The sequence below is a fragment of the Dermochelys coriacea genome, chromosome 5 (genome assembly GCF_009764565.3).
Source record: "Dermochelys coriacea isolate rDerCor1 chromosome 5, rDerCor1.pri.v4, whole genome shotgun sequence".
Classification (NCBI taxonomy): Eukaryota; Metazoa; Chordata; order Testudines; family Dermochelyidae; genus Dermochelys; species Dermochelys coriacea.
In genome coordinates, this window is record NC_050072.1 from 26,862,114 (window position 1) to 26,884,475 (window position 22,362).

The 22,362-nt window shown below is 41.0% G+C and overlaps 1 protein-coding gene across 15 annotated transcripts in view; it reads right to left on the minus strand.

Moving 5' to 3' along the window:
- CPLANE1 (ciliogenesis and planar polarity effector 1) overlaps positions 1-22,362 on the minus strand; it is a 193,163-nt gene that overhangs the window by 76,011 nt on the left and 94,790 nt on the right. For 14 of the 15 annotated variants that reach the window (XR_005292954.2, XM_038401861.2, XM_043514513.1 and 11 more), the window contains 6 exons: positions 16,273-16,579; positions 8,512-9,448; positions 5,893-6,056; positions 4,395-4,540; positions 4,180-4,262; positions 1,957-2,039 (listed from right to left, as the gene is read on the minus strand). Coding sequence is in view for 14 of the 15 variants with exons in the window: in XM_038401861.2 (XP_038257789.1) it covers positions 1,957-2,039; positions 4,180-4,262; positions 4,395-4,540; positions 5,893-6,056; positions 8,512-9,448; positions 16,273-16,579 (1,720 nt within the window). In the remaining variant the exon portion in view is untranslated. The remainder of the gene's footprint in view (positions 1-1,956; positions 2,040-4,179; positions 4,263-4,394; positions 4,541-5,892; positions 6,057-8,511; positions 9,449-16,272; positions 16,580-22,362) is intronic. The other variant, XM_038401863.2, reaches the window with a different exon arrangement.

Here is a 22,362-nt window from a genome sequence, read left to right on the forward strand (position 1 = left end):
GACAGATGATAGAACAAAGAGGAAAGGTCTCAAGTTACAGTGGGGGAGGTCTAGGGTGGATATTAGGAACAACTATTTCACTAGCAGAGCGGTAAAGCACTACAATGGCTTACCCAGGGAGGGGGTAGAATCTCCATCCTTAAAAGGTTTTTAAGGTCTGGCTTGACAAAGTCCTGTCTGGGATCATTTAGTTGGTGTTGGTCCAGCTTTGAGCAGGGGGTTGGACTAGATGACCTCCTGAGGTCTCTTCCAACCGTAATCTTCTGTGATTAAAGAAGATATTGAACAGTACCAGACCCAGAGCCGATCCCTGCGGGACCCCACACAAATGTTATGCCCTTCCAGCATGACTGTGAACCACTGATAACTACTCTCTGGGAACAATTTTCCAACGAGTTATGCACCCACCTTATAGTATCTCCATCTAGGTTGCATTTCCCTAGTTTGTTTGTGAGACAGCATCAAAAGCATTACTAAAGTCAAGATATACCACATCTACTGCTTCCCCCCTATCTACAACACTTATTACCCTGTCAAAGAAAGCTATCAGGTTGGTTTGACACGATTTGTTCTTGACAAATCCATGCTCACTGTTACTTATCACCTCATTATCTTCTCAGTGTTTGCAAATTGATTGCTTAATTATTTGCTCCATTGTCCATTTCCAGGTACAGAAGTTAAGCTGATTGATCTGTCATTTCCCGGGTTGTCCTTATTTCTCTTTTTATAGATAAGAACTATATTTTCCCTTTTCCAGTCTTCTGGAATGTCTTCCGCCTTCCTTGACTTTTCCAAGATAATTGCTAATGGCTCAGATATCTCCTCAGTCAGCTCCTTGAGTATTCTAGGATGCATTTCATCAGGCCCTGGTGATTTGAAGACATCTAACTTTGTCTAAGTAATTTTTGACTTTTTTCCCTATTTTAGACTCTGATCCTACCTCATTTTCACTGGCATTCACTATGTTAGATGTCTAATCACCACCAACCTTCTTAGTGAAAATCTAAACAAAGAAGTCATTAAGCACCTCTGCCATTTCCACATTTTCTCTTATTTTCTTTTCCGCATCACTGAGTTAAGGGCCTACTATGTCCTTGGTCTTCCTCTTGCTTCTAATGTGTTTGTATAATGTGCTTGTTACCCTTTATGTCCCTAGCTAGTTTGATTCAGTTCACATGCTATCGTAACTGATAAGACATTGTCTGGATTTCTTGAAATTCACAGGTGAAGATTTTAAATAATTAATGATAAAGCAAGTAGTCTCAAACAGGGAAACAGATTGGAGGGAGTGACTGGTACAAGTTTCCCAGTTTGAAAGGAGTTGAGCTGCTCTCCTCCAGTCATCAAGAAAAATATCAGACCAGCAGTTGGGGATCCAGATTCCAGACAGTGAACGTGATATTTGAAAACAAACATGCAGAAAAATACAAATATCTTTCTTTGAGAAACTCACAATTGAATCACACAAGTAAGCCACATAAGTTATCAATTTAAACATAAGACCATGAGAGACACTCAAGAGATGGTCTATGCACAGTTCCTGTAATTCTTTATACGCTTTTTCATTGAAAAGACAAATGCTTCAACTTTAAAAATTTTTTTAATTAATATAAGCAAATGGGAGTTCTCTGTAAAAATCCTGAAATAATGCAATGAAGTGACTTGATTGTATTCTTCAATTACTGTAGAACACATTTGCTTTGTTCTTAAAATAAACAGACAGACACTCAATTGTAGATACCAAGCTACTCATGGCCAACCCTGCAATAATACACTAGCATGCACCAGAAATGAGGGTGGGGGGGGGGAATTTAGCTTCAAACTGTAAGTATGTTGTTATATGAACAAGAACAAAACTTTTTTTTAATTAAGAATAATACTCTGTTTATAAATTTAACAAGGTAGTAATAAACTACCTAATGCTAATAAAATGCTAATGATATCAGTTTCTCTTACCCATTTTGTTTGGCTTTTTTTTCTTCTAACTTTTCCATCATGGGTTCTTCCCATGGAGATTCTACATGGAGAGTGGAGATATGCTGCAATTTAAAAAGATGCATATGAATATGTATACATTTGCTTCAGCATACTTCTCCCTAAATAGATCATTATGAAAATCCTAGACTGTTTCTGATTAATCATCCATATGGTTAAGTTCAGATTATATTTTGTAATAATCAGAACATCCTAGTTTTTGCATAACTACAGAACTATAGAAAATGCAAGGAGGTGTCCTAATGACTTCTTTAACTAAATTTAAATCACATCTATCGAGTTTTCAACCATTTCTAAAATTCAGTTCACTAGATTGCCATAGAATCAGGGCTGTGCAGCAGTATCACCTTGCTAATCAGGCATCCACCTATTACTATTCCCGTTGGTAGCATGGAAACAAAAATTACAAACAAGCAAACAAAATGATTACAAGTTAAAAGGACTGACCCTATGAATAATTAATTATTTCCAGGAGTAGCAAAGCCCAGGATTTTGCACCAGGCACAAGGGTCCAACCCTAGTAAGCCACATGGCAGAATTGAGGACATTAGTACATATTTTTAATCCTGTTTGTTGCATTGGTTCTAAAGCGCTACATGAAAGTAAACCAGAATCTATTCTGATTCACACATCAGCAAAAGAATTCTTGACCAATTTTCTAGTACTGAATCTTTGATACTGGTGGTGATCAGTGTTCCCTCTAATTTTTCCCACCCATGCACGGAATGAATTTTGTTATGTGCACCAATATGGGGGTGATATGTGACACATCAGTTTCATATTGGTGCACATAAAATTAATATGGTGGGGGTGGGGCCGAGGGGTTCCGAGTGCAGGAGTGGACTCAGGGCTGGGGCAGAAAGTTGGGTTGCAGAGGTGTGAGGGCTCCAGCTGGGGGTGTGGGCTCTGGGTATGAGCGGTTTGGGGGCAGGAGGGTGCTCCGGGGCTATGGCGGGGAGAGAAGACTTCACCATGTATTATAAGAACATAAGAATGATCATACTGGGTCAGACCAATAGTCTGTCTAAATCAGTAATCTGTCTTCCAACAGTGACTGGTGCCAGATGCTTCAGAGGGAATGAAAACAACAGGGAATTATTGAGTAATTCATCCTCTGTTGTCCAGTCCCGGTTTCTGGCAGTCAGAGGCTCAGGGACACTCAGAGCATGTGCCCCTAGCCATCCTGACTCATAGCCATTGATGGACCTATCCTCCATAAATTTATCCAATTATTTTTTAAATCCAGTTGCACCTTTGGCTTTCACATCTCCTGGAAACGAGTTTGAGGTGACAGTGCATTGAGAGAAGAAGTAGTTCATTATGTTTGTTTTAAACCTGCTGCCTATTAATTTCATTGGGTGACGCCGGGTTCTCGTGTTATATGGAGGGGTAAATAACATTTCCTTATTCACTTTCTCCACATCAGTCATGATTTTATAGGTCTCTAACATAGTCCCCTTTAGTTGTCTCTTCTAAAATGAATAGTCCCAATTTTTTTTAATCTCTTCTCATAAGGAAGCTGTTCCATACCCCTAATAATTTTTGTTGCTTTTCTCTGTACTTTTTCCAATTCATCTTTTCTGAGATGGAGCCATCATAATTGTACGCAGTATTTAAAGTATGGGCATAACATGGATTTACATAGTGGCATTATGATAATTTGTTTTATTTTTATCCCTTTCCTAATGGTTCCTAACATTGTCAGCTTTTTTGATCGTCGCTGCACTTGAGCAGATGTTTTCAGAGAACTGTCCATGATGACTCTAGGATCTCTTTCTTGAGTGGTAACCGCTACTTTAGACCCCATAATTTGGATGTGTAGTTGGGAGTATGTTTTTTAATGTGCATTACTTTGCATTATAATGAAGAGAAATACTAGATTACTGTTAGTCAAAGAGCTAAATGTAAAAATAGACAGTATTCAGTACAAGCAGCATGTTAAACTAGAATTCCCCCCCCCCATAATTTTTTTTATAAGCATTGGGTAAGATTTTCAAAAGTGCACAGTGTTGGCCTAACTTTACTATTATTAAAATCAATGCGCATTGTACCATTGACTTAAGGGGAGCAGTCTGGTAAACATGGAGTGCTTTAAGCTCCCCCCATTATATACAACAGGGAATAATTCATTTTGAATATAATATTTAAAAGTAATTGTTTCATTCATCTGAGAGAGTAACTTGCCTCCTCTTTTTGTTGTTGTACAGGTTTAATGCTGACAGAAATACTGGGGCTTTTTGGAACTCCAAATGGTTCTTCAAAGAGCTCTATGAAATAAAGGGATGTAATTCATAAAGAAAATAAAGTGCATACAATCAGTAAACTACATGGCTGACAACTTTATTAAGATAAAAGGGATATGGTATAAAAAATAGAAGATTTTTGCTAAAGGAGCAAACCTTCATTTTCTGAAGTTGCATCTATTTCTTCCTTCAGGAATGTTCCCACTTCATCAAAAGCTCTTACTCCTTCTTCAGTACTGTGAGTTACAGAATAACTCTCATTCATTTCATTCTTTTGAGAATGTTTTGTTTTTGTATATATTCTATAAATTAGTATAAGAGATCAAATTACAAAAAATAAGTGAATAATGCATTTATGTATGACATAAGTATATAGGGAGACTATATGCTGTATGCATTCATTATTTAATAAGTTGTGCTTATTTTACCTATAACTATTGGGGTTTTTTTTTTGTTAGTTTGACCAGTATCATCCATTTTTTCTATCTTTGAGTTTCTATATTGAAGTGCACACAAATGATTAAAAATATCTGACGTCCTATACATTGGTGAGATTTTTACACGAATTATTCTTGTTATAATTTAGTAAAAGTATGCAGTTTTGTATGATCATAAATGCCAAATTCCAGATTGGTGTATATTTACACCGTCAAGTTCTAAATCTCTGAAAATCAAGGTTTATAACAAAAAGTACGACACAACCTTGGCTCCAGTCATGCAAACCAAGGACATGCACAAGGGAGGGGGGAGGCCAAGCATGGGCATGGGCCCACCCAATAATCAGCAAGGTCACAGAGCTCCTGCAGGCCCAGAGTGGCGATGGGAGCTAACAGCGCCTTCCACGCCCGGGTCCGCGGCACAGAACTCCTCCAGTCCCAGAGGAGCTGTGTGCCCCCCCACCCCTGGGCCCAGAGAAGCTGTGGCCCCTCCTCTTTTGCTATAACAAACCCTTAGCTATAACAGCCAAATGGCTCGAATCCCCAGGGGTTCATTATAGTGAGGGTGTTCTGTATTTCCTCATATGATGTTTTTAATGTGCCTCTCCAAAAGTGATCAAATTTAAATTCCTGCCCATATCCCTGATGAGACCAATGTTCAAGTCTAATATTTTTTGTTTGGATTTTTTTATAATATTCATTGGAGGAATATTCATTGTTCTGTACATATATTTTGATGTAGCGTTGAACGTCCTCAAAATTAATTATATGGTACAGTCTGTCATATGGAATATGTCCAGACAGAAGTACATCAAGACAAATAATAGATATAAACAACAAAAAGAAATAGGAATGTGTAAACAGCACAATGGAATGTGAAAGGATCTGGTTACAAAACTGATACATATTAGAACATTATAGAAAAGAACAAGTTCAGTTATGTTTCAGTGGAATTATTTATTTATATCTGCACAGAAATCTCTGCTGAGTAAAGCCTATAATTAACAAATAAGGATGAAATTTTGCTCCATAAGAGCATCCCCCACTACACTCCCTTGCAACTTTCCTACAACTCCAATTGCCTTAAACAATTTATGAATATATGTGAAAACAGAATTTGGTGTAAATCAAGAAGATACGATTTGTATGTAGCATGCCAATGTTTCCCGCTTAGCTGAGCAATTATATCAATTTGAGTGTTCTAGTTAAAATTTTACCCTAAAACATTTTCACAAAGTTCATCGTAAGCATTTACATCCTGGACAGCGTGTGGCGTTTCTGTTGATGGAGAACAGCCTGTATCCATACTGCTTTCTTTCTGTATCTTGGATCTAGTTTCTGGTAGGGATGCAGAGTTCATTAGGTATTGATAATCTGGACTCTAATAAAACAAAACCCAAAACACACATTCAGAAGTCTTTCTAGTTAAAAAGAACACCTGAATTGCAAGAATCTCTCTCCTACTTCAGATGTTGCATTTCTGCTTAACTACACATCCTTTTCTCCAGATGTAATTTTACAGGCTGAAGGTATTATGGATTTCACACAGTTAAAAACAAAAAAGCCAGATTTATGGTTGCCTGTGCAATCTGAGTTTCGCATCCTTTCACATCCAACCTGTGCACTAAATGAGGCAAAGAATTCTGTGCAAAACAGTATGTGACCATTAAATAGTCAATATATGGTCACTATAGTTATTATATAGTCACTATCATTAATAGTATGTAATAATTAAAAATTGTTTCATACTACATACACCTGAATGGGCAGAAAAATATATTTGGTTTTGTGCATCAGAAATAAAATCAGTGCTAAATTCAAATGGTTAGTTATTATTAGAAATAACGTCAGAGGTAGAAAAAACAGCTCCAATATAGTGTATAACCGGAAGCATTCGGAAACATCTCTGGTGTCTGGAACATTCTGGTGATACCTTAGTCATCTGTGCATTATACACCATTTGTGTCAGAGGAGAAGAGACAACACAAACAAAACAATCTACTTTATCTAGAAGGGGAAAGAATGCTCAACAAAAAAAAAAAAAATCCTCAAATCCAAAATGTGATTCAGTTATTCCTAGGGTTACCAGATAGCAACTGTGAAAAAAGGGACAGGGGCTGAGGGGTAATAGGCACCTATTTAAGAAAAAATCCCTTTAAAAATGGGACATCTGGTCACCCTAGTTACTCCTAACTTCAAAAACAACTCCCTTAATACTCCCTTAATCTTGTTATTTGTTAAATTCCACAGACACTCAACTTTGCTTAAAAATGTTCACACTTGACTCACACTGTGAAAGAGTTTGGGAACAAGAGTTCACTGTACCTATTTACCATTTGCAATTACATCAAATTATTCTTATATATATTTCCTTTTATTTTAAACCTAGAATGTCTGGTACTCACCTATCCAGTAACATCATGCAGAAATGCAAAATTAACTTTATAATAGCACTTAGCCAGTTTAAATATGTCAAATTTTAATCTTCTCTTTCAAAGCTCACTAAGCCTAATTTCAAGTCTCTCCTCATATGAGCCTTTTCTCTTGATTATACATCTAGTTGCTCTCTGCTGTACTCTTTTCAACCTTATTATACATTTCTTCAAACAACATGACCAAAACTGGACACTAAAGCCAAAATTTTCAAGTGTCTACTCAAATACAATAGTATCTAGATAAATTACATAGATCTCACAACAGACGATAGAGCTATATCTACAACGCAAGTCTTCTCACCCATAAAAATACCTCACAGAAAGAACTCCAGCGCTCTTGGAATGTTTATCTCTTCCTAGCAACTCCTTATAGAGAGGTTGATACTCAGTATTCTAATCTTTAACTGGAATGCAGCTAGAAGGTAAAAGTCTCAAGCTTTCACATTGTGTTCAGTAATTCTGTTGCTTTAAAGACTATGTGATGTGATGTGTTTTTTGCTGTTTTGACATGGCAAATCTTTTCATTGAGATAAATTTTGACAACCAGGTTATATTTTATCTAAAATTTGTTCCTCAACAAGGTGTCGAACATATGGTATTTAGTGCTTTCCTATGAGTCAATTAGCTATCCCCTAGGATTTCTGGTCCCCTCAGTCTTGTTATGGTTTTAGCAGGTAATATGTGCAAGTTACAGGCATTCCTGCTGTAAATTTAGGAAATTACAGAAACATACATATGAAATCTTTAACATGGATTTCAGTTACCTAAAATTGCTGTCAATCTTCCCAAGTAATGGAAATTACTCACACTTTTTTCCTATTTGTTTTACGATATTCATAGCTCTGCTCATTGTGCACCCATTTTTGCAAGGCACTGACTACTTATGTGACACTGAACATGAATTAACATCCTTAATATTTTGAGCATCTTTAACATACTCTTAAGCAAAAAAAACAAACCAAAACAAAAAACCTGTGTTTAGATGACAGAATGGGGTGCAACATTTGAATATTTTAATGTCTTTTTTTCCTATGTCTGTAGAGAATTATTTTTTAACAGCAAAAAAAAAAAACCCAAACAAACAAACAAATACCCAGTCAAAATTAAGCCCATGATCCTGCAAACCACTGCTGCTAGTTGGAGCTCCACTGATTTAAATAGAATTCTGCACAGATGCCTGGGGTCCAAGTGCATGGAACAACTTGCAAGATTAGTGTCTATATTAGATGAATATTTTTAAAAAGGCATGGGAAAAAATAAAATTATATACTGCATTTTAAAATAGCTACTTTTAAATTCATGCATGTAAAAAGGAATTAAAATACACAAATGCATAATATTTTAAGTTTAATTATTTACAATCCTAGCTCTCTCTACTAAATACTTATTCAATCCCCTTACCTTAAAACTAGCGATACTAGCTTGCGATTCATCACAATAGGGTCGTCCTAGAAGCCATAATGATGTAAGTATAGCAGTTGCTGATGTTTTCACATGCATCATTGGGCGACTCTCTTGAAATGACTCTGTTTTGTTGCTGTCATATAGCAATCTCCTATCAGACCATCTGATCATCCATTCAAGCAGTTTTGCAATATTGCTAAATTTATTCTTCAGTTCTAGACCAAGTTCCTCTCTTGGTATAACATCATTCACATGAATTGTTTTGTACATATATTTACAGGTCACTGAAGTTTGTAGACTAGAGCAAGCATGGTCAGACAAGGTCTGGGTTATGGGTGTAATAGTTATTTCTTGCTTGTTATCTTGTGCTCTGTAAACTGACAGGTGGTTTAGACCAAATAAACCTCTCTTTCCCATGTGTTTCTTTACTCCATTCACTGAGTCACACAGCGAGGAGTCTGCTGGTTGTAGAACCGAAACAGACATTTGGTTTTCCAAATATTTTTTCTTTTCATTACACAAGGAAGCTGGTTTGGAATCACAAGATGCAAGAGTAACAGCATAGCAGCAACCAGCTCTAAACACATTCTGGCTATTAGTTCTGCCCTGTCGACGTTTCAGTGTTGTATGCACATCAAAAAGGAGAGAGTGTAGTTCATGTTCTCTAAGAAGTTCAGAAAAGCTGGTCAGAAAAGGAATCCCAGGATCACTGCAATTAAAGTCTCTTTCAAGCATGTAACTCAAAAAGAGATCTAAGAACTTAACGTATTCATCATCATCACGTTCAAATTCCCATGCACCTACCACAGGCAAAGTATGTTGATTTGGCAAAACTTGACTTTGTTCTTTATGTTTTGCTTTCCTGTTAAGATATTTTATCTTATATGCAATTTTCTTACTACCAGTTTGTTCTTCTGTGTGAGGCCGTGTCTCCCTACAATACGGCAAAACATGAAAATAGAAAAAAAAAAAATCAAAAGGCTAACTAATACTTTCTTTAAAAAAAATATTAAATTCAATAAAGTATGTTAATGCAACAGTTCTCTTAATTTCGTCTCTCTTTTGTTAAATAAAAATAGGAAATTAACTGCAAAAATTTACATTAATGAAATGTAAAGGTGGCAAAATAGACAAAATGTAGTAGTCATAAATCACAATCCAATATTAACTTAGAAGTATCACACAGTAACTTAACTGCTATTAATAATTTACAAATCTAAGAACAGAAAACATGAAAAAATAAATGGTAGCGTAGGAGGGTCGGAGTAACTAAGATTGTATGGTTACTTTGGTAAATTATACAGGATATTATTACATTTTTGGGGTGGGAGAATGCGAGTATAAGGGGAAAAGAAATTGTGCAGAGGGGATAAAGTCACAGGAACAACAAAGGACATAACAGAAGATTAAAGACTTTATGGAGGGAGGATAGAGCGGGGATGAGGGACTGATAGATGATGAACAGTTAGGTGATGGGGATCATGAGTTGTGACAGAAACTGATGTGGAAGTCCAAAAAGAAGAGGTTACATACCTGTACAGTAACTTGAGTTTTGAGATTTTTTGTAGCTATGGGTACTCCACTGTAGGACATGCCTGTGCCCATGCACGCGTGACCAGAGACTATAAAGCGGTGTTCACAGGCCCATGACTGCGCAAAGCAGCTCCTTATGCTCCTCTGTGAGGACATACAGGGAGACGAACCCACGGCCACACAGAGGGGAAGGAGGACAACAGATGAAGCACCCAGCAGCAGTGATCCCTCAGTATGGTCAAAGATGATCTCTTCCACGGGTTTTTATTTTTGTATGAGTTCTTTGGTAACTGAAGGGTCCAATCCGTGAGCCGCAAACACATTGGAAGTAGGTAAGATGGTGTAATGCTTGACGAACATGTTTTTGCGAATACAGACTAACACGGCTGCTACTCTGAAAGAAGTCAGGCAGAGTAAGGTAACCAGGAGATCAGAGAGCAGAGACTGGGAGTCAGGGTCAAGAAGCAGGCCAGGTCAGAGTCAGGCAGAAGGTAGTGCAGCAGAGGCAGTCTTAAGCAGAGAAAAACCCAGCTGCACAAACAGCTTCCTGTTCCTCTGCTTGGTTTAAATAGAAACAGGGAACCAATTAGAAGCCTTGGCATTATGCCAAATCAGATCCCAGGACTGAAGTACTCTACTGAAGTTAAGCTTCAAGTTCTAGTGACTTAACAGGTCAGTTGAGTGGTGGGTGGGAACATACTGGCTCCTAAATGCCCACTGGACTAGGGTTTGAAACCCATGAACCTCAACATAGGGCTACAGATGTAGACTGAGCCCTAGTGGAGTGTGCTGATACTCTTTGAGATGGTTGTATTCCTTCAGTCTCGTAGCATGTTAAAATACAACCCGAAACCCACTTGGACAGTCTGTGTGGAAACAGGATGACCCATTATCCTTTCAGTATAGGATACAATCTGGCGAAGGTCCTAAAGGTCTTGGTTCTGTCTATGAAGAAGGCAAGAGCTCTTCCGACATCTAGTGTGTGCAGGCTAGCCTCCTCTCTAGAAGTACAAAACTTTCAGTAGAACAATGGTAGATGGATTTCCTGGTTAATACGACAGGTTTCAGAGTAGCAGCCGTGTTAGTCTGTATTCGCAAAAAGAAAAGGAGTACTTGTGGCACCTTAGAGACTAACAAATTTATTTGAGCATAAGCTTTCGTGAGCTACAGCTCACTTCATCGGACATCCGATAGGTAGTCTAGCATTTTGATAAACAGAACTTCTGAGCATTGAGGGAGTGAAGAGAACACCAGTAACTCTAGCGTTTCCACTTCTGTAGATAAGTTTTGTAAGTAGTAACTTTCCTGCTAAGTAAGAGGGCTGACTGGAGCCTATCTGAACAGGTTATCTCTATGCCCGAGAGTCACCTGGAAGCCATGCCCTGAAGTTCAGAGGGGTTGAGATGGTTCAGGGTGCCTAAGTTCTGAGAAAGGATATCCTTCTTGAGAGGAAGGTAGAGAGGACAGTGTCACCACTGAGAGGTGAAGAAGGTTCAAATACCAAAAACGTGTCTCAGCCATGATGGTGCTAGCAGAATGACCCGTGTTTTCTCCTGTCTCAATCTGAGTAAGATCGTGAGAATGAGAGATAAAGGTGGTTAAGCATACAGCAAGAGATGAGGTTGTGGTGCTATCAGAGCATCTCCTAAGAAGTTTGACCACATTTTCCCTTGGAGTAGAAATGGTGACAACTTCACATTTGTTGCAGGGGCGGGGTAGCAAAGAGGTCCATTGATGTCAGACACAAGTTTTGACAGATGATGTTAAGGAATTATTTTGCTCCCATTCATGGTCCTGACAGAAGTTTCGGCTCATGGAGTCCACAACTGTATTCTGGAGGCCTGGTAGATAAACCACCAAGATTTTTATCTGGTAGGAGATGAATCAGTTCCACAATTTTGGTGATAGTACACATAAGGACTGGGATCTTGCCCCCAGTTGGCAGTTTATGTAACATTGCTGCCCTGTTATCCAGCATTACCCGACAGAGCAGCCCTGCATGTCATGAAGAAAGTGTTGATAGACTGCTCTCAACTCCAGGACATTAATGTGGAGCATAATCTCTTGTGGGAACTGCTCGCCCCCCAATCCGAGAGGCATCCATTGTTAGGATTTTTGATAGTGCAGGATGTGAGAATGGGTTTCCCACGCAGACCTTCAATGGGTCTGTCCACCACATTAGCAAGTCTACAACTTCCAGACATAGTATTTGTTTGGAGAGACTGTGCCTGTGTGGGGCACTGAAGGTACTGAGGTGCAGTCTCACACACAGTGCAATGCATATAGAGGCCGACTTATGGCTGAGGAGTTACAGACAGGTCCTTTCAGTTGTTTGCAGACTGTGCTGTAGAGTAGATATGAGATTGGACAAAGTGGAAAATTTTTCCCTGGGCATGTAGACTCTGATAGTTATGGACTCTACAATGGCTCCAATGAAGTTAGACAAAGGTTAACGTAGACTTCTTCAGGTTGACGCAAAGGACCAGAGACTGAAATAGGGATAGCACTTTGGAGGTTGCTGACTGGACCTCTAGAGCCAAGTGACCTCTGAGGAGCCAGTCATCCAGATATGGAACTATTGTGATGCCCGACTGATACAGGTGGGCCATCACCACTGAGAAGACCTTTGTAAAGACCATTGGGGCTATGGAGACCCCAAAAGGATAGGACTTGATATTGGTAATGTTTTGAGCTTACTACAAAACAGAGATGCTTGTGGGAAGGATTGATACCTACATGATAGTAGTAGGCATCCCAGAGTCAAGGGAAACGAACCACTCCCCCAGATTTAGGGCTGGTATTATGGTAGCTAGTGTAAAAATCCTGAAGTACGGTGAAAGTACACAAGGGTTCAGGTTTTTGAGGTTGAGGATCGATCTCCATCCTCTTGAGAACTAGAATATAGTTGGAATAGAATCCCTTTCCAATGAACTCTTGGGAAACCAGTTCAATGTCCCCCAAGAGCAGGAGAGATTTAAAGCAAGAGGTCCACAGCTCCTTATAAGAAGGATCCCTGAAGAGGGATGGGGAAGGGAAGTGGAGATGAAGTGGAAGTGGATGGTGATCACCTCCAGGTTCCATTTGTCTGAAGTAACGTGTTCCCAGGCTGGGAGGAAGAGAGACAATGGTCTCCAAAGGTGGTGGGGATGGTAGAATCGTGCAGCAAAGGATCTGGAGAAATAGGTTGCTTTAGGTCCTGGACCAAGATGTCAAAACTGTTTCTTACAGGGAGATGCCAATGGTGCAGTTGTAAAAGGAGGCAATTCCATTTTCTGAGGTCTGCCGCTCCTCCTCGGAAGTTCTGAAGGTCTGGGAAAGGTCTGTTGTGGATGGTGCTGTCCCATTTGGGATCTGCTAAACCATCCCTTTGTTGCAGGGTCGTAAATTCCCAACTGCTTTAGCATTACCATTACTGTAGGAGGGGAGACTCCACTTATTCCAGCATGAAAAGTTCTCTGGAGAAAAAAATCTGGATAGTGTTGGAAGACTCTAGTAGCCAGAAGTCTGGGTCGGTATCAGGGCCTGGAACATAGGTCAGTCCAATGGAGATGTGCCAGAGAAGTCCGATGAAAAACTTCTCTGACCTCAGAGCTCTAGTTCAAGGAAGGCAATGCTATGAATCTGTATGCTGTCTATTGGAGGATTTTTCCACATGCTGCTTCGTGTGCAGTACCAATGACTCAGAACCAGATTCAGGAAGTGGGCATGTTCCTGAAGAGGTAGTTTATTTCCAAAATCTGCCATCTGCCCACAGTTCAGAAAAATCATATTTGGTCATCAGTGCTAGGTAGTTTGAAATAAGGAACCAGAGGCTGGCCAAGGAAAAGCTCATTCTACCCATAAGATCTAACCTCTTGCCCTTCTTGTCAGAGGGGGTGGAGCGTTGATGCTGTTGCTTGGCCCGCTCCATAGCGGCCAGGAAACCAGGGAATCAGGTGGAAGATGGAAGAACAGAGACTCAGACCCCTTGGGCTCCAATATAGGCAACCTGGTTGATCTTGCTGATGCTGCGGTGATGTCCATGGAGCCAGGTAGCAATGGCTCATGGGCTTAGGCAAAGGAGGGTACTGCCACGTTACTGTCAGAAACCTCTGGTAGTCATGCATAGTATCCAAATCCTCGGAGGAACTGGAGTCTTATACGAACGGGGGTGCTGACAGAAAGGGGTGTGCTGTAGGAACACAACCAGAGGGTGGCAGATCCAACACAGAAGGAGCCCTCTTATCAGGTGAATGGACTGGAACATGGGGAGACCTCATCTGTTCCAGGGAACACTGTTTATAAAAGGCCTAGGAGCACATCCGATTCTTCTCAGTGTCTGGCACTGGTCCATGGACTGAACCGGGGCTGGTAAGAAGGCCTGCCTTGGATCAACTATTCATGCTGTGCCGGCAGAGCTGATGGAGGAGGGATGCGTGGTTCAGGAACAGGGACTGGCAGATCCAGTGAACAGTGGTTTCTTCTTGCTCTTGTGGACCAGAACTCATGGATGGTGCAAAGTCCTTCTGGATCTGGAGGAAGACTCACTACCATGCTTATGCGCATGCTTCTGTGGTTCATAGCCAGGTGCTGTGACGGATACTGAGCCCTGGTACTGGCAGAAACAGACTAGAACTTCACAGTAGGAGGCGCACTCCTGGACTGCTCAGGCTGATGTACAAGGGGGCTCCCCAGCTAGGATTCAAGCATGGTCCCATGGTGACCTCCAAGAGGTGCTGCTTAAGGCACAGGGCCCAGACTTCCCATATATGGGCAGGGAAGAAGAGGCAGACACTGCACCTGATGCAATGTGGACTTCCCCCAAGCAATACAGACAGCGTTGGTGCTTGTTGCTGAGCAAAAACGAGTGAGGGCAGGAAGCACAGATAGATAGATGGACCGATGACACTACTACTTTGAAAAGCTCTGGCTCAGGTGGAATACAACAAGGACCATCACTCAAAGAGGGTGGCAATGGTACCATAGAGTGAGCAGAAGCCCTGTATGCATCTCTGTGCTGTCTACTGGAGGACTTTTCTGCATGCTGCTTTGTGTACAGTACTAATGACTCAGAACTATGGGGAAAAGACCTGTGGAAGGTCTGGCAGGGCTTAAAGCCTAGGGTCTTTGGCATAATTCAGAGTGCTAAAGCATCAAAATTCAGAGGATGGCGGGAACCCTCTTTGAAGCACAACTGTCCCGGAACTAAAGAAAAATAAAATAAAAATAACCAAACTACATAAAGAAAAGGACTAATAAAATTAGCTAGATAAGAAGAGTGGGAAGTTGAGAACAGCAGACACACAATGCTCAGACGTGAACCACAGGAACTGAGCGGCAATGGGTCCATGACTCCCTATATGCCCTCGTTTGGGAGTACAAGGAGCTGTTCTGTACAGGTGCGGGATACAACAAGGACCTCCCTATATACCCTCATTTGGGAGCAGAAGGAGCTGCTCTGCACAGGGGTGGGCCCACAAACACTGCTTTTTCGGTGAGTGCACACGGGGATCCGCACACACTACAGTGGAGCACTCATAGGGACATATGCTTGAAAAGAAGTCCAATATTGTTGATTTTCACTGATATTAGGAAGACAGCAGCTCCTGTCTGTAGGAATCTCAGGGGACAGGGCAATATTTAGGCTATGTGGAATCTGCTATCAGTTGAGTTTTAAGCCTTGGGGCTGGGAAGACAGTGGGAGCTACTGGGGCCTAGTGCCCTTGAGCAGCTGCCAGTGAGTCTGGTGAATGACCAAGAGAGAAGCTAATAAACCAATATTCATCTGTGATTCCCTGCTACCAATAAAACTGGCTGCTGACTGGAGCAGTATTCATGCATGCATAAAATGGATTAACAGCTTAATCTAATTATCACACAAAAAACTGTGTATGTGTAAGAGACAAGAAAGGTTCAGGTTCAAAAGTAATAGTCAGACAAATCCTCTTCACTTTTTTAAAAAGTTCTTTCCCCTTCCAGAGTTCCTTGCACAGGCCCACCATCACTCCCTGCCAGCACACCGACTACCTGGCTCTGCAAGTTTGCCCTTTCCTTCAGTCTATATTTGTTGACTGTAACAATAATAAAAAGACAATGAAAAGAAAAAAAATGTATTAAATGGTTTCAGTTGAGTATTAAGTAGCTGGGAGGCAGGTGAAAGGTGTGGTGAAACTGTACCGAAAAACAATCTGACAGTAGCTTTATGTTTTGTTTGATTGAACTCTCAATTCGTTACTTTCTTAATACCTCTGAGGTGAAGATGCTTGATTTCTTGTTTCTTCTGTAAGCAAAGCTTCAGAGAGTGTATCTGCTGCTTCAGCATCACTATATACTTGAGGATTTCCACAATCCGAGAGTGTACTTCTGCTTAGACTGGTCCCTAATGAGAATCTATCATAGCAATGTGCCTCATCATCTGGTGTCTCCTCTTCCGATGGCTCCCAGATACTCATTTCAATGGGACCTATGTTCCTTATTACACGTTTCAGTGCTTTCAGCCTCACTTTGTGGGTGGCCTGGATAACAACAGACATCATTTCTTCACTTTTGGATCCTAACCAAAGGAAAAAAAAAAGAGAGGGGACAAAGAGATGGGATTTTGAGTGTGGAGTCCATATATTTCACATTCTCTAAGATTAGCAGGACATAAATCAATTATATAAAGTATATTCCACCTTATATCCAGAACAAAGATGAAGTTATTTAGTATTTGGGACTCTACTTATGCAGTAAGTCTTTAGAATAATTTTTACTTAATTACAACTTGTAAATTTGTATAGCTATAAAGAAATGTAGGCTGTTTTGATTCATGTAGTTACTATTTATTTTCTAACTGAAGAAACATCACTTTCAAAATTGCATGTCTGCCAGAAAAACTTCTATCTACTATTGTTACAAGTCACAATTACTAGAACCTAAAGAGATTAGAAGAAAAATATCTATTCTTCCCCATTGTCAAGTTTGCTTACGCTATGACAGCACTTTGTTTACAATCAGTTTATTTCCTCTATAGAAGTAGTCTATCAGATAGTTTCCCTGGTTATGTTTCATATATTTGAGAAAAATACTGTAAATTACTGTTCAAAATACACTCTCAAGAACAAGTTTTCAACACAGAACCCAAAATTGTACATGCAAAATAAGAGTGGCAGACACAAACAGGTAACTGTTTATGCAAAACAGGTAATATTCAAAATGATAAATGCATACAAAATATACAATGCATACCAAAAATGAGTAATTGCCTTTGAACTCCCATTCATTCTTGAAAAGCTAATTTACAATTTTTGTAAAATCTAATAAATATTAGCTGTCAATGATGCAGTGAATTAGAGGTTAAGCATCCCATAAGGAACCAATTCTAGTCCCAATTCTGATGCTGACTCACTGTGCAGCTTTAAATGAGAAAGTCACTTAACATTTCTGAATTTCTATAAAATAGAAATAAAATTAATAATAAATAATAATATTTACCTATCATCTCTTAGGGACATTAGTTAATGGCTGTACGTTTAAAAATGTAAAGCAATAGTTAAGTGCCAACAAAGGAACCTTTTACGGCTTTATAGTTAATTTATTTAGTATGCTGCCCTAAAATCACTGAATCATCGAATTTTAGGGATGGAATATGTCTCTGGAAGACTCAGGGGACTGGTACTAGAATAGACACCAAAAGATATTATCACCTGTTAACTTATACAAAATTAACAGATCTCAGTCCAGTTCCTAGTACACTGGATCCACACCAAAAACAAAACGTTGAGTAGTCTCAACTATAGAGACCAAGTCTCAAATAATCATATTTAATTAATGTTTCGGCCACAGTGGGTATGCATGAGCACCATGCATGAGAGTTTGGAAATACTTAGTAAGCAGCGTCCACTGATCTGTGCATGCACTGTTGTTCTCCTCATGCTCTGAACTGATGGTGTAAGGGGCAATGTGGACCAATGCCTCTTCAGTTCCTTCTATTATGAATGCAGTCATGATCCACAGCAATGGGAATAGAGTGTGGGTAGTGGCATGGACAGCAGGTGAAGCTGTCCCTGGACAGACTAGCTCCCCATCCTGCCTCTTCTGCCTGCAGCCCCACCCACACTTTACCCCCGCTCTGTGCCGCACGCCACTAATCTCCACGTTCCTCCTCCACCGCCTGCTGCTCCGTGTCCCACCTCTCCTCTACCCCCTGCCCCCGCAAGGCCCCCACCACTCCCCACATCCCTCCTCTCTTCCACCCACACTCCCCCCACACACACGCGAGACCCGGGCGAGGGAGGTGGAGTGGAGGAAAAGAGGGACTCACCAGGCAGCAGTGGGGCATCAGGAAAGGGACAGAGTAGGGACGGGAAGACGCAAAGCACAGCTGAGGCCACCATGACCCAGGCATCCAGCAGTGGGGCGGCAGTGGCTGCGCCAGGGGAGATTTAACTTCCCCATGCCTACTATACCCTGCACCTATGGGTAGTGGAATAGAGATAATGACTCCACATCTCAAAATAACCTCCTGTTACAGATGAGTAACCTTCATTTCTTCTTTGAGTGAGGGTCCCTATATATATTCCACACATGGGAGATTAGTGAGCAGCAGTCAATCAGGAGGGAACATGAGGAGATGGGTGCTATGGATATCTCTAATACTGTCATCCCCACAGCTGTTTTTGCAGTAGTAGTCTGCAATATGTAAAGGTGCGGATGGAATTCGCGCTAGCCACCCTGCCTACATCTATTAAAGCTGGTCTCGCAGAGATGTCAGAGAGATCACTCGTGCTCCGATGTAACGGGCTCTCACCCCCTCTGGGGTGGGATGTGTGCTAGTTGGTAATAAAGGATGATGCAGCCTGAGATCCACTTGAAGAGTCTCTGCGTGGACAGTGGTTGACCCATTGATCTCTCTTCAGGGTGATAAACAGTCTAGGAGTCTAGTTGCTTTCATTCTCTAGATAGAATGGCAGTGCCAACCAGACATCTAGGGAGTGATGTCTTCTCTCCTCATCAGAAGCATGTGATTTTTCGGGGGAAAACTGGTAAGTGATTCGTGTGAAACTCCAAAATTACTTTAGTGATGAATTTCAGTTACAGGCACAGAGAGACCCTTTCTTTATGAAAAATGGATGATGATGGATCTGCCATGGAAGCTCTCAATTCGCTTACCCTTCTGGCTGATGTGATGGCAACTCAGAAGGCAACCTTCATCCACAGATGGGACACAGAATAGGTGGCTAATGGTTTGAAGGGAGGTCTGGTGAGAACAGAAAGGTTAAGATTGAGATTTCAGTTTGGTATTGGATACACCACTGGTTGGAAAGTTCTAATATATCCCTTCAGGAATCTACTTATCACTACATAACTATCCACCATCATTGGTGACGCTATGGCCCTCATCTAGAGAATAAAAGGCATTGATTGATGTGAGCTAGACATGTAGGGAACTCAGAGAAGCCCAACATCTTAAGGATAAGTGTCATAAAAATAAAGGGAAGGGTAAACACCTTTAAAATCCCTCCTGACCAGAGGAAAAACCCTTTCACCTGTAAAGGGTTAAGAAGCTAGAATAACCTCACTGGCACCTGACCACAATGACCAAAGAGGAGACAAGATATTTCAAAGCAGGAGGTGGGGCAGGGGGGAGAAACAAAAAGGTCAGTCTCTCTGTGTGATGCTTTTGCCGGGGACAGAACAGGAATGGAGTCTTAGAACTTAGTAAAGTAATCTAGCTAGATATGCGTTAGATTATGATTTCTTTAAATGACTGAGAAAATAGGCTGTGCTGAATAGAATGGATATTCCTGTCTTTGTGTCTTTTTGTAACTTAAGGTTTTGCCTAGAGGGATTCTCTATGTTTTGAATCTAATTACCCTGTAAGGTATTTGCCATCCTGATTTTACAGAGGTGATTTTTTTTTTACTGTTTCTTCTATTAAAATTCTTCTTGTAAGAAACTGAATGCTTTTTTCATTGTTCTTAAGATCCAAGGGTTTGGGTCTGTGGTCACCTATGCAAATTGGTGAGGATTTTTATCAAGCCTTCCCCAGGCAGGGGGGTGCAAGGTTTTGGTAAGGATTTTGGGGGGGAAAGACGTTTCCAAACAACTTTCTCAAAAAATAAACCCGGACGTTTGGTGGTGGCAGTGGAAGTCCAAGGGCAAAAAGTAAAAAACAGTTTGTACCTTGGGGAAGTTTTAACCTAAGTTGGTGAAAGTAAGCTTAGGAGGTTTTCATGCAGGTCCCCACATCTGTACCCTAGAATTCAGAGTGGGGAAGGAACCTTGATAGTAAGTAATTAATCTAAAATAATAGGAATTCCAGCAGACTACAGAAATAACTGGTGCTATTGTGACCAAGGGGAGAAAGGTTTCCATTTAACCAAAAAGCATCTCCTGGTAGAATTCTTCCCGCTTTAGGTAAGGACAAATTGGATCACTACTCAGCATGAGCACTCTACGGCCAATACCCTTCCAAATACCAGGCATTGAATTGTAGTGGTCCTCATTTGGGGTGCCTGGTTATACAGTTGTGTTACATCAGTAGATCCAGAAATGGTCAGATGTTGAAGTCTGAGAACCAAAACAGTTTTTGCCAGCTGGGTGCAATGAGGATGATCCAAACCTTGTTGTACCAAATATTTCGCAGGACTTGTGCTATTAATGGAATGGGAAGGTTGCCATATCTGAGGTGGTCCATCCAGGCTAGCAAAAGGGCATCACCCCTTGAGCTTCGTCCCAGAACTGCTCTGGAGCAGTACAGAGGTAGTTTCTTATTCACCTGTGAGGTCCCATGATGGCATTCCCCACTGGGTGAAGATCTTGTTCAAGACAGAATTGTGAATCTCTCATTCCTGGTGTGTGAAAAAATGTCTGCCAAGACTCTCTGCTAGGGAGTTCTACATACTGGCAGGTATGCCAGCAAAAAGATTATGTAGTTTCTGATGCACCAATTCCACAGATTGACTGTCTTAACACACAGGGTAAAGGATCTTGTTCCCTCCTTTTGTTCATGTAAATGACAATCATTATATTGTCTGACATTACCTGGATATGTTGGAACCAGATGAGAGAAAGCAACAGATTGCAGGCCCAACACACTGTCCTTAATTCCACGAAGTTGATATACTTCCTGGCCTCCCAATGGATCCAAGTGCCTTGTGCAGTGTGATGATCCAAATGGGCTCCCCAACCTAAGAGGGAAGCACCTGTAATGACAGACACTTTGGGTATTAGGAAAGGAACTCCAACCTGAACCTTTTCTGGGTTTGCTCACCAGGAAACAAACTGTAATCTTGGCTGGAAATGTTACTCTGGCACTGATGTTATCTTTGTATGGTGAGTAGACAGACTGAAACCAGGTTTATGCCGTGGAGATGGATCCTGGCGAATGGTGTTATGTAGGTGCATAAGGCCACATGCCCTAGAATGGACAGACAGATCCCGACTGTAGTCCAAGGTCGGAAGGTGATCTTTTTTATCAATTTGTTCATAGCACAGAATCTCTCCACTGGGAGACAGGCTCTTGCAGTAGTTGAGTCCAGGGTCCCTCCTACACAATCTATAGTCTTTGTGGGTCTGAAAGTGGACGTTTTATGGTTGATACAGATTTCCAGGGAAGACAGTAGGTGAAGTAGGAACAGGGTTGCTACCGAACTTCCCTGCTGGATCTGCCCATCAGGAGCCAGTCGTCGAGGCATGGAAAGATAGGAACCCATTTCTTCTCATCTAAACCACTGCCACTTAAAGGATTTGTAAAGACCCTAGTGCTGTAGCTAGTCCAAATGGGAGGACTATGAATTGATAATGGTCTTTCCAAAAGACGAATGTGAGGAACTTTCACATATTGTGCAGTACAGAGCCGAGGGGCTCCCACTTGTGGTTGACTGAACTGTGCTGAGAGAATCTGCTAACGTGATTTGCTTCCCTGGAAAGTAGGTGCCAATACCGTGATCTGATTGCTGATATACCAGTTCCACAGGATGACTGCTTCTGCACACACAAAGAGGCAGATTCTCACTTCCTCATTTGTTGATCTATAAGACAGTCATAACGTTGTCAGACATTATAGGGACATGGTGAGTGCAGATGAATGGGCGAAAGAACTCACGTACCTACCATACTGCTTGCAACTCAAGGTATTGATGCGCATCTTGGCCTCTCAAGATGTCCAGACACCTTGTGCTGCTTGGCAGTTCATGTAGGCTCCCCAACCTAATAGGGATGCATCCATAATGATGGTACAGTCCAGAGAGGGAATGAGAAAGGGGTATACCTGACAAGGATTTATACAGCACAGTAAGGAAGTTAGTAACTTGGCCAGAACTGTCACCAGGAGGTTCATGGAATGACAGCTTG